At 39.8% G+C, this 12,961-nt stretch overlaps 1 protein-coding gene and 2 pseudogenes across 7 annotated transcripts in view; all 3 read right to left on the bottom strand.

Moving 5' to 3' along the window:
• Nucleotides 1–12,961, bottom strand: part of GOLM2 (golgi membrane protein 2) — a 119,146-nt gene that overhangs the window by 57,260 nt on the left and 48,925 nt on the right. For all 6 annotated transcript variants that reach the window (XM_032297627.1, XM_032297630.1, XM_032297626.1 and 3 more), the window contains exons 5-6: nucleotides 8,722–8,866; nucleotides 8,322–8,402 (exon numbers count right to left, since the gene is read on the bottom strand). In XM_032297627.1, the coding sequence (XP_032153518.1) occupies nucleotides 8,322–8,402; nucleotides 8,722–8,866 (226 nt within the window). The remainder of the gene's footprint in view (nucleotides 1–8,321; nucleotides 8,403–8,721; nucleotides 8,867–12,961) is intronic.
• On the bottom strand, nucleotides 1,810–3,477 carry LOC116564474 (annotated as a pseudogene). Its single transcript, XR_004274915.1, has one exon. The product of XR_004274915.1 is annotated as a 60S ribosomal protein L7-like 1 (transcript).
• Nucleotides 5,485–7,217, bottom strand: LOC116564476 (annotated as a pseudogene).

Genomic DNA, 12,961 nt, shown 5'->3' on the forward strand with positions numbered 1-12,961 from the left:
AATTTCAGGATCATATGGTCAAACTATGCTTAGTTTTGAATAAGCTGCCAAACTGTCTTCCCAAGTGACTGACCATTTTGCATTCTCACAAAACTTGGCCATTCTAATAGGCCAAAATCTACTGTAGTGGTATCTCATTGTTGTTTTAATTTGCATTTCCCTGATGACACATGATGTGGAGCATCTTTTCATATATTTAATTGCCATTTTTATGCCTTCTTTGGTGAGGTGTCTGTTTAGGTCTTTGGTCCATTTTTTTATCGAGTTGTTTTCTTTTTTTTTCTTTTTTAGAGACAGGATCTCATTCTGTTGCCCAGGCTATAGTGCAGTGGTGTAATCATGGCTCACTGCAACCTCTGCCTCCTGGGTTCAAGCGACACTTGTGCCTTAGCCTCCTCAGTAGCTGGGATTACAGGTGTGCACTACCATACTAGCTAATTTTTGCATTTTCAGTATAGACAGGGTCTCACCATGTTGGCCAGGCTGGTCTCAAATTCCTGGCCTCAAACGATCTGCCCACCTCGGCCTCCCAAAGTACTGGGATTACAGGTGTGAGCTGCTATGCCTGGCCTGCCTCTCTATATAAACTTTAGAATTAGTTTGTCAATATCCACAAAATAACTTGCTGGGCTTTTGACTTGGATCACATCATTCTATAAATCACACTCTGAGGAACTGACATTTTGACAATACTGAGTCTTCCTTCCTATCTATGAATCTGAAATCTCTCTCCATTTATTTAATTATTCTTTGAGTTCATTCCCTAGAGTTCTATAGTTTTTCTTATATAGAACTTTACATATTTTATTAAATTTATACCTAAATAACTGAATTTTGAAAGTATTAATATAAATGGTATTGTGTCTTTAATTCCAAATTCTACTTGTTGACTGCTGTTATATAGGAAAGTGATTAACTTTTATATATTAACCTTATGTCCTGCAACCCTTCTGTAATCACTTACTAGTTCCAGGAGTGTTTTTGTCAGTTCTTTTGGGTTTTCTACACAGAAGATAATAATGACATCTGTGAACAAAGAGAGTTTTACTTCTTGCTTCTGCTTTCCAATGTGTTTAACTTTTATTTCCCTTTCTTGCCTTATTATACTAGCTAAGACTTCTAGTATAATGTCAAAAAGAAGGGTTAAGAAGGCACATCCTTGCCTTGTTCATGATCTTAGTAGGAAAACTTCTAGTTTATCATCACTAAGTATGGTATTAGTTGTACATTTTTGATATTCTGTATCAAGTTGAGAAAGACTCCCTGTATTCCTAGTTAACTGTGTTTTTTACATGAATAAGTTTTGGATTTTGCCAAATGCTTTTACTGCATTATAAAAATCACTGATGGGCCGGGCGCGGTGGCTCAAGCCTGTAATCCAGCACTTTGGGAGGCCGAGGCGGGCGGATCACAAGGTCAAGAGATCAAGACCATCCTGGTCAACATGGTGAAACCCCGTCTCTACTAAAGCTACAAAAAATTAGCTGGGCATGGTGGCGCGTGCCTGTAATCCCAGCTACTCAGGAGGCTGAGGCAGGAGAATTGCCTGAACCCAGGAGGCGGAGGTTGCGGTGAGCCGAGATCGCGCCATTGCACTCCAGCCTGGGTAACAAGAGCGAAACTCCGTCTCAAAAAAAAAAAAAAAAATCACTGATATAATCATGTGATTTTTCTTTTTTAGTCTGCTGATAAGATGAATCACATTACTTGATTTATTATTATTAAACCAGATTTGCATACCTGGGATAAATCCCACTTGACTGTGATACATTTTTTTTTTTTTTTTTTTTTTGCAGAGACAAGTAAACATTTTTGTACCTTTCCTCCTATGTGTATTTCAAGTCTTTCTCACAAGGCCCCAGGAATCACCAGATTCAATTATGTCCCTGGGTTTATTCACTGCTGCAGGAGTCTTAGAGAGCCTTGTACAAATGCTAGAGTTACTCAACTACCAACATTAAACCCTAGGATAAGAGATGCAGCAAAGCAGAACTCCTTCCTCCATGGAATGTGCTGATTTCAGACGAGGCAGCAGCCAATGTAGAAAACGCTGGAATTTTTCCTTGGAACTGGATTGTGATGAGAGGTGCTTGCAATGAACATAAGCTACTGCTTTTTTCTTTTTTTTTTCTTTTGAGACAGAGTTTCGCTCGTTGCCTAGGCTAGAGTGCAATGGTGCGATCTTGGCTCACAGCAACCTCTGCCTCCCGGGTTCAAGCAATTCTCCTGCCTCAGCCTCCCAAGCAGCTGGGATTACAGGCATGGGCCACGATGCCCGCTAATTTTTGTATTTTCAGTAGAGACAGGGTTTCGCCATGTTGGTCAGGCTGGTCTTGAACTCCCGACCTTAGGTGATCCTCCCTCCTCAGCCTCCCCAATTACTGGGATTACAGTCATGAGCCACAGCACCTGGCCAGCTACTGTCTTTTCTTTGACCCTTCCTTTCCAGTTTTTAAAGATAAAGCAGTAAATAATCTTCTCTGAAGATACTTGATACAAATTCTCCAAACCCAAAAACATATGCTTCCACTTCACTGATAAAAATTTATTGCAGCTTGGCACCTGGTTCTAGTTCAGCTGGCGGATGAGCTGATTGATGCGTTCACCCTGATAGCCAGGTGTGCCCATCTCCTTGAGGGAGCCCACTCTATTTTTGGTAGCATCATGTGCCACTGCGAGGTGGAAAGGGCACAAGAACCATGAGATCTCCTGGAAATGCTTCCCCAGGAAGGCAATTTCATGAATGAGGTCTTCCAAGCAAATGACACCAAACTTCCCCAGGTGCTCCTCAATCACAGTGTTGTCTGTTAGAGGCATGGTCTTATTCTTGACCCTGGCTTGTTCATGTTTCAAAATGAGCTCCTGGACAGACTTCAGATTTGGAAATCCCCAGGTCACATAAGGTTCCACTATACACAGCATTTTTAGGTTCTGGGGAGTGACTTTGTAAGACACCACTAAAAATTTTCTTTAGGTGAAGTCTTGCAATGGTTCTCTGTACCAGTAAATTCACACCATCAATCCTTTCAATGCGTACGACAAAGGCCAAAGAATGTTTATCTGGCAATTCCAAGGCGTGAGGCTTCACTTCCAGTCGTCTGACACGCACCTTGTCACATGTCTGCCGCCAGGAATCATGTAGGAATGATTCCAATCGCTTAAACCTGGGCCCTTTTGCTTTCCTCTGTTCCTTCTTTGCCAAAAGTGCCTGCTTTGTCTGAGTGGCTTTGAGGGCTTGATAAGCCTTCCTCTTTGTCAGGAGATTTTCTGGAACCAAGAGATTTTTTCTTTGCTCTTGCTCTGCCATCTTTCCGGTGTAACAGCACTATACTTTTTCTTTTTTTAGGGGGATGGGTGGACAGGGCCTTGCTGTCACCTAGGCAATGGTGTGATCTCACTGAAGCCTCAACCTCCTGGGCTCAACCAATCCTCCCAACTAAGCCTCTTGAGTAGCTGGGACCACAGGCATGTGCCAACAAACTGGCTAGTTTTTGTATTTTTTTGTAGAGATGTGTTTTCGCCATGTTGCTCAGGCTAGTCTTGAACTCCTGAGCTCAAGCAACCTGCCCACCTTAGCCTCCCAAAGTCCTGGGATTACAGGCATGAGCCACTATGCTCAGACTATGATTCTTTTTTTCTTTTTTTTTTTGAGACAGTCTCCCTCTACTTCCTGGCTGGAGTACAGTGGTGTGATCTAGGCTCACTGCAACCTCTGACTCCTTGGTTCAAGTGATTCTCCTGCCTCAGCCTCCGGAGTAGCTGGGATTACAGGCACGTGCCACTAGGCCCAGTTAATTTTTGTATTTTTTTTTTAGTAGAGATGGGGTTTCACTATGTTGGCCAGGATGGGCTCGATCTCCTTATCTTGCGATCTGCCTGCCTTGGTGTCCTGAAGTGCTGGGATTACAGGTGTGAGCCACAGTGCCTGGCCAAATTCTTTTATACATTGTTGGATTCAATTTGCTAATATTTCATTGAGAATTTTTATATCTAAGATGCAAACAATTTTCTATCATCTGTAGTAGTGACTTTCTCTGGTTTTGGTACTGACATAGCGATGGCACCATAGAATGAATTAGGAAGTATTCCCTCTGCTTCTATATTCTGAAAGAGACTGTAGATAATTGGTATAATTTCTTTTTTAATGTTTGGTAGAATTTGCCAGCAAACCCATCTGTGCCTGGTGCTTCCTCCTTTGGAAGGTTATTATTGATTCAATTTATTTAACAGATATAAATCTACTCAGATTATCTTTTTGTACAGCTGGCAGACTGTGTCTTTCAAGGAATTGGTCTAGTTCATCTAGGTTATCAAATTGGTAGGTATAGAGCTGTTCATAGTATTCCTTTATTTTCTTTTTAATGTCCCTGGAATCTGTAGTGATAATCCTCTTTCATTTCTGACAGAAGCAATCTGTGTCCTCTCTCTTTTTCTCTTAGCCTTGCTAGAGGTTTACGCATTTTTATTAATATTGTCAAAGAACCAGCTATTGGTTTCATTGATTTTCTCTACTGATTTCCTGGTTTTAATTTTATTGTCTTCCGTTCTAATTTTATTATGTCTTTTCTGCTGCTTACTTTGGATTTAATTTGCAGTTTTTTGAGACGGAGTTTCGCAATTTGTTGCCCAGGCTGGATTGCAGTGGTGTGATATTGGCCCACTGCAACCTCTGTCTCCCAGGTTCAAGCAATTCTCCTGTCTTAGCCTCTCCAGTAGCTGGGATTACAGGCGCCTGTCACCACACCTGGCTAATTTTTGTATTTTTAGTAGAAACAGGGTTTCACCATGTTGGCTAGGCTGGTCTCAAACTCCTGACCTCAGGTGATCCACCCACCTCAGCCTCCCAAAGTACTGGGATTACAATGTGAGCCACCGCACCCAGCCTAATTTGCCTTTTTTTTTTTTTTTTTTTCAGTTTTCTAAGGTGGAAACTTAAATTATTGATTTTAGACCTTTCTTCTTTCCTTTTCTTTTTTTTTTTTTTTTTTTTGAGACAGAGTCTCCCTCTGTTGCCAGGCGCCAGGCTGGGGTACAGTGGTGCAATCTTGGCTCATTGCAACCTCCACCTCCCACGTTCAAGCAATTCTCCTGCCTCAGCCTCCCAAGTAGCTGGGACTACAGGTGCACACCACCACGCACAGCTGATTTTTGTATTTTTAAATAGAGACGGGGTTTCACCATGTTGGCCAGGATGGTCTTGATCTCCTGACCTCATGATCCACCCACCTTGGCCTCCCAAAGTGCTGGGATTACAGGCGTGAGCCACTGTGCCCGGCTGACCTCTCTTCTTTTCTAATATTTGCATTCACTGCTATACATTTCCCTCTAAGCATGACTTTCACTGGATCCTATAAATTTTGATAAATAATGTTTTCATTTTCATTTAGTTCAAAATATTTTTAAATTTCTCCTGAGATTTCTTCTTTGATCCATGCATTATTCAGAAGTAGTTGTTTAATCTCCACATATTTTGGGATTTTTCAGTTATCTTTCTATTATTTTATTTTATTTTTGGCTGAGTACAGAAGACTTTACTGATGGTACATGACAAGGTGGGGCTCTCTAGGGCCCTCCCATCCTTCAGAGGATATGGCATGAAAACTGTGGTAGAGTGGAGATTCTTGGTGTGGTGGCAGGTAGAGTGTGGTAGGAACTCCTCAGCAGCTGAGGGCCTCTCTTTTTCTCTCATGCTGTCACTCGGGCTGGTGGTCCAGAGGGCTGTTACTCATTGGAGGCCATGTGGACCATGAGATACACTACCCCATTGCTATAGCCAAAGTCATTGTCATACTAAGAAATTACCTTGAAAAAGTGGTTGGTGAGGGCAATGTTAGCCCCAGAATTGAAGGTGGAAGAGTGTCACCATTAGAGTCACAGGGGACAACCTGGTGTTCAGTGTAGCCCAGTGTGCCCTTGAAAGGACCTTCCAATGCCTGCTTCATTGTCTCCTTGATGTCATCATATTTGGCAGGTTACCCAGACAGCAGGTCAGGACCACAATCAACACATAGGTGGTAGGGACGAGGAAGGCCATGCCAGTGATATCCCCATTCAGCTTGGGGATGTTACTCACAGCCTTGGAAGTGCCAGTAGATGCAGGAGTAATGTTCTAGAGAGCCCCACAACCATCACGTCACAATTTCCTAGAAGAGCCATCCACAGGTATCCTGGGTGGCAGTGATGGCATGGACTGTGGTCATGAATCCCTCCATGATGCCAGAGTTGTCATGGATGATCTTGGTCATAGATGCTAAGCAGTTGGAGGTGCAGGAGGGAATGCTGATAACTGTGAGACTGCTTTCGTACTTCTCATGGTTCACGCCCATCACAGACAGGGGATCATGTGGGAAGAGAGATGATGACTCTTTGGCTCCCACTTCTAAGTGAGTCCCAGCCATAACCAAGGTAGTGAAGACACCAGTTGACTCCACAACACAATCAGTACCAGTATCACACCATTTGATTTTGGTGGGATCTTGCTCCTGGAAGATGGTGATAGGATTTCCGCTGACAACAAACCTCTGATTCTCAGCCTTGATAGTGCCATGGAACTTGGCATTAGTGGAATCATACTGGAACATGTAGGCCATGTAGTTGAAGTCAGTGAAGTGGTCACTGATGACAATACCCACTTTGACAGAGTTAAAAGCAGCCCAGGTGACCAGATCCCTAGAACAGCCAAATCTCTTTACTACAACCTTCAATTTCACCATGTCTCAGGGACATGGCTGGTGCTGCATGAGATGTAGTCCTTTATCTCACAGAAGGAGCAGAGAGCCTATCTTTCTGCGATTGATTTTCAGTTTAATTCCACTGAGTTCTGAGTGTAGACATTATGTGACGAATATTTTTTAAAATGTGTTTATGTCAGGCCTTCAAGTGAAAATGGATAAGAAGCAGACACATTAAGGAGGAAAGAGACATACAATGAACATAAATGGCCAGAAAAGAAAAAAAAAAAAAAAAAAAAGGCAAAGAGCCTCTCTTTAATGTTTTTAAAGAATTATTTTTTTGAGGCTGGCACGGTGGCTCACGCCTGTAATCCTAGCACTTGGAAGGCCAAGGTGGGCGGATTGGTAGATCACCAGATCAGGAGAATGAGCCATCTCAGCCAACATGGTAAAACCCCGTCTCTACTAAAAATACAAAAATTAGCCGGGCATGGTGGTGCATGCTTGCAGTCCCAGCTACTCAGAAGGCTGAGGCAGGAGAATTGCTTGAACCTGGGAGGCGGAGGTTGCAGTGAGCCAAGATCACACCACAGCACTCTAGCCTGGGCAACAGAGCGAGACTGACTCTCAAAATAAATAAATAAATTTTAAAAAATCACTTGACTACTTCACTGCCTTACAAACAAAGCTTGGTAATTCTGATTCTTCATTTTCAAATTCATGTTACTGCGTTTGTCCTTATCTTTATTTCAGGGGAATATGCTATGAATTGGAAACCCATAAGAATTTCAGAAGACAACAAAACTCTATAAAGGAAAGGACTAACACTTCATTTATTTGGTCTGAACATTTAGCAATTTCAGTCGCGTTCAACTAGCTATAATTACAGAAGTAATTACTAAGATTGAGAAGAAATAAAACCAGCCAAAAGCAACAGAAGCATGCTGTTAATTTCTGATTTTTCTAGCATAATAAATTGGAGTCAGCAGGGAGAAGCACCATTAATAGCCAAGAAACATAGATACGGCAAGAAAAACAAAGAAGAGACATGAAGGGGAAAAAATGAAGGAGGTTAAGATAGCAGCAAGTGGGATCAGGACTTCAAGTGAAAATAAATAAGCAGCAGACATATTAAGGAGGAAATAGATATACAATGAACAGATGTGGCCAGAAAAGAAGAATAAAAAATGTAAACTATCCTAAACTGTGAGATAATTCACTAAAAGGAAAAGCCAAGCCCTCAAAACAAAATAACTCTTATTAGGGTATTACTATGCCATATTAAAGCATACCAACAACACAGGAATCTGGGCACGTTTGGTAGAAAAGAAAAGAGCCATGCAAACTTTTAGTAAATATAAATGACTCTACATAGCACAACTGTCATAAGCAAAAACTCTGAGTCATGAAGAAAAGATTCAAATATAACTGATTCTTATCAAAGCAAAAACAAATATTTCATATATCTTAGCAAAAAATTTTATAAAAGTGTATCCAAAAAAGTCCTGGCAATAATGGGTACTTAATTAACTAGAAATATCAATCATCTAGATATCTGTGACTTTTCCAAGTGTTACCCAAAAAGATAATGGGGTAACATGAAAAGTATTATCATCACTTTAGTTGAATTCTCTCAGAATTTTTACTTACCAGGGGGAAGATCATCAACTTTTGCTAGGTCATTCTCTTCTAATCCAGGCATCCCTGCATCACCACCTCTTTTGATTTGTTCTGCGCAAGTAACAAAAAGAGAGAATTGTATAATTTTTCTTACATAATTTGAAAATGTTTTGAAGGAATGTAACAATCAGTTTCTAAAAGCAACAGGCTACATCAACTGAACATCTTTATATCTTGCTTTGGACACAGCTGTAACTCTAAAATAACTTACTCTTTCTTCTCTTCTAACAAAGGATCCAAATTGGAAACAATGCAGACACCTAATCATGTGTGAATTAAAATCAAACAATTTTATGATTGAAAATATTTACTTCAAAATAGTAAGAAAAAGTCAATATCCTATTAATACAAAACAAAATAATAATAATACCTTTCCCATGTGGAATATGATTGCTTGAGGGTTCTTCATTCTTATCTGCAACATTCTCAGCTACTTTTGGAATATTTTTAGATACTACTTGATCGTTTATACCCAATTCTTTTCCATCATTTGATTGAACCTTGTGGGTCTCTTGCTGTTAGATAAAGATTTGATAACAATAAATATTTTTCAATGCAAATTGTTAAACCACTGACACAACTATTAATTAAGTGTTCTCAAACAGTTCATTTTGTAAAACATATACCATGGGTTCAAATAATGAACAATTGGAGATGTGGGATACATTATTTTCTGTGCAGTTTTTATACCTGATAAAAAGTCAAAGAATAACACTACTGAGTCTCTAGTTACAGTAAATGAATGATTTGGTAGGCAGAGGTAACTATTTGGCTACACTGAGTTGTATGATTCTGCAAGACAGCTTGCTGAGCACTGCAGGTTGCCTTGATGGCCAACAATTGGGCATTATCCTGGGTGCTATGGGCAGAGTGGGTTCTCTGTAAACATATGTAGAAATTAAGCAGGATGGCAGAAAGGAGGAAACTGGCAGACAGGAGCTTCTTCAAGAGCAAGGGTAAAAAACAGGCAATTTTATTCCTAAGTGTGCTGGCCACCAAAGCACAGAAAGTAATGGGAGGACAATAAACAGGTCAGTGCTTCCTCCAACCTGTTCCTAACCTAGCATCTTCTTGGAAATGTGAATCTTCAAGTATATGGTTAGGCCTAACTCAATTCTCTTGGTGGACCGGTATTGAGTTTGCTTCCATGGAAAACTGGGAGCAGCAAGAAGTCAAGTACACATGCTTGGGATGCCATATATAGAGCCCTCTAGTCAATATGTAATGCATCTATAAATGCTTTGTAAACTCTAAAGCAGTATGAAATGTAATTATTAGTAATGTTACAAAAATAGTACAAAAACTCTATATGGAATCTGGAAAAACAAAAGCCAAATCTTCAGAGTGTGTCACAATAAAGGAGAAAGGTACTCTGACGATCAGGTATAGGTATTCCAGTGCCCTGGAAGATAAAATCAACAACAAATATTTGCATCGTGCTTCATAGTTTCCAAATTGCTTTCATATCTGTGCTTTAGTAGCCATAAAGTAGACAGTTCTGAGAAAAACAAAATAAAACTGAGGCTTTAAAAAGTTAAGCAGTTTGTCCAAAGTCACAAAGCTAGAGAACTGTGAAGAAGGAATTCTAACAACAGCCTTTTTGACTCAAAATCCCACATTTTCTGGCAAGTTGGTAAGCTGTAATCAATTCTGATAGCTTAATCATAGACTAATGAAATGATAAACTGCAATTTTTGAACATATCAATATGAATGCCAAGGGTGAGAAAATCCATGAGGCACAAGCTGAGCAGCCAGCTTGAATCTCTGTGCATCTTCACTATAACGCTATCTCATAAGGCTATTGCTATAATCTTCACTCTTTTGCAGATGTGGACAAAACAAATATTGAATAAAATTAAAAGTCAACAAGCTACCATTCAAAATACTTTTCCGCTGGAAATAGTTAACAAAAATGTCCCTTTAATGCATTATTGATAGTACCTTTCTACGAATGGACAATATTAATATTAATAAAATAAGATGCCTTTCTGGATGCAATATTTGTGATTTGGTTAGGGGGTTTCCTGATTGTTTTTAAAATAAACTTCTTATTCTGAAACAATTTTAGACCTACAGAAAATCTAAAATCCTGTTAATGTACCATCCCTAATTACCATGGTACATTTGCAAAACTAAACAAACAACATCAGTACATTATTGGTACCTAAACTCCAGATTTATTTAGATTTCACCAGTTTTTCCACTAAGTCCTTTTCTGTTCCAGGATCCAATTCAGAAAACTGCACTGCATTCATTTATTTATTTAATTTATTTATTTTTGAGACAGAGTCTCATTCTGTTGCCCAGGTTGGAGTGCAGTGGCATGGTCTCAGCTCACTGCAACCTCCGCCTCCCAGATTTAAGTGATTCTCTTGCCTCAGTCTCCTGAATAGCTGGGATTACAGGTGGCTGCCACCATGCTGGCTAATTTTTTGTATTTTTAGTAGAGACAGGGTTTCCATGTGTTGATTGGGCTCCTGACCTTGTGATCCACCCTCCTTGGCCTCCCAAAGTGTTGGGATTACAGGTATGAGCCACTGCGCCTGGCTATTATACTGCATTCAAGTCCTCAAGTCTCCTTAGTCTTCTTTGGGCTGAGAATTTCTCTGCCCTTATAGCATAAAAGCAGTAAATAAGCATGGCTGTTTCTCAATAAAATTTTATTTATGAACACCAAAATATAAATTTCTTATAATTTTCCCATGTAATAAGATAATTTTCTTTTGGTTTTTTTTTCAACCATTAAAAAATGTGAAAACCATTTTTGGTTGTTTTTTTTTTCCCCCCCAGACAGACTCTCACTCTGTCACCCAGGCTGGAGTGCAATGGTGTGATCTCAGCCCACTGCAACCTCCACCTCCCAGGTTCCAGCCATTCTCCTGCCTTAGCCTCCTAGTAGCTGGGATTACAGGCGTGTGCCACCATGCCCAGCTAATTTTTGTATTTTTAGTAGAGATGGGGTTTACCATGTTGGTTAGGCTGATCTTGAACTCCTGACTTCATGATCTGCCTTGGCCTCCCAAAGTGCTGGGATTACAGGCGTAAGCCACTACACCCAGCCTTTGGGTTCTAAACAGTACAAAAACAGGGAGCGAGCTGAATTCAGCCTGTGAGCTACAGTTTGCTGACTCCTTTTCCAGAGTCATTTCTATGATAGACATGTGTTTGGTTAATTAATTTAAAAATTAATAAACAAACAATCAAAAAGATAAATAAAGCCCTGAATACAAATTATGCTTATTTCATATAGCTAACGTTGGATGTATCTCTATGAAAACTCAAATTGCACAGAACCAACTTGCTACAGTAGTTAAAGAAGATGAAATGAAGGATGGGGAGGAGAATTAGGTAGCTGGTCTAGAGAGTAAGGGCTGATGTGCTACCCAGAAAGAAGTTCTCTGGGCACCTCAATTCCTGCCATGCTTTGTTCCATTTAGGGTAGGATATTGGCAAGGAAGAATTGGAGTGGCATTAGCTAATTAATAACATAAAAACAGCCTAGTATAGAAGAACAGAAAGAATTACAATGGCTTGGGAAAAAAGGGAAAGTTCTCATCTGCCTTCTTTAAGAGAATAGAAGTGAGCAAACTTATCCCACTATTTATATACTATGCTTATAAATGACACAATTGCAATAGCAAACCTCTCTTCCCCTTCCTTTTGTATTCTAACATCTTCTTTTAACCCTCCAGTGTCTCAATAATACCTTTTGGTTGCCCTCAATGCCTCTACTATGGTAGCTCACTCGGGCTTGCTTTCTTCCACCAATCCATCCTTACACCTCTTCAAAGTAGACTGCAGATAGGCAGCAGCTATTTCACTTTGCAGATTTTAAAAATGCAATAGAGAAAGAAATGACATCCTCTATATCCTACTACAAAATTGTGAAAACACTAAGAATGAATACCTGATATCCTTAACTTCTAGTCCTTTAGTCGAGATGCTACCAAAAAGCAACACAAATACTTTTCACTTTTAAGTCTTTCTTTCCTTTAAATCATGCCTAGTCAGGTAAGACTACAGGGTATAAAAAATGTGAACCATGTCCTGATAACTAGTAATCTTCAGACAATTTCTTCTGTTGCTAAAAGAATCTTCATAATACCTATTAATTCAAAATGAATAAATTAATAAAAGAATTTACTCCCCCCCCCCAAAAAAGTATGAATCAAGTTGGTTATAGTGGCTAGTGTCTCAAGTCTGTGTTTTAGGACAGGGTGTCAGAATAACAGAAACTGATAATAAAGGAAAAAGTATCCCATTATTTTTCTATTTCTCAAATGCATAAAAAAGGAAGCAGTTGATTTTCAGTAAAATGCTGCCCACTTTACAATCTGAGAAATATATTAACAACATTTTTTTTTTTAAAGATATTTTGGCTCAAAATTAGTTTTAGTTTTTTTTTTTTTTTTTTTTTGAGACGGAGTCTCACTCTGTTGTCCAGCCTAAAGTGCAGTGGTGCAAGCTTGGCTCACTGCAACCTCCGCTTCCTGGGCTCAAACAGTTCTTCTGCCTCAGCCTCTTGAGTAGCTGAGATTACAGATATCACAGGCCCAGCTATTTTTTGTATTTTTAGTAGAGATGGGGTTTCCCAATGTTGACCAGGCT

The sequence above is a fragment of the Sapajus apella genome, unplaced genomic scaffold (genome assembly GCF_009761245.1).
Source record: "Sapajus apella isolate SASKATOON/1434 unplaced genomic scaffold, GSC_monkey_1.0 scaffold37, whole genome shotgun sequence".
In the NCBI taxonomy this organism is placed as follows: Eukaryota; Metazoa; Chordata; class Mammalia; order Primates; family Cebidae; genus Sapajus; species Sapajus apella.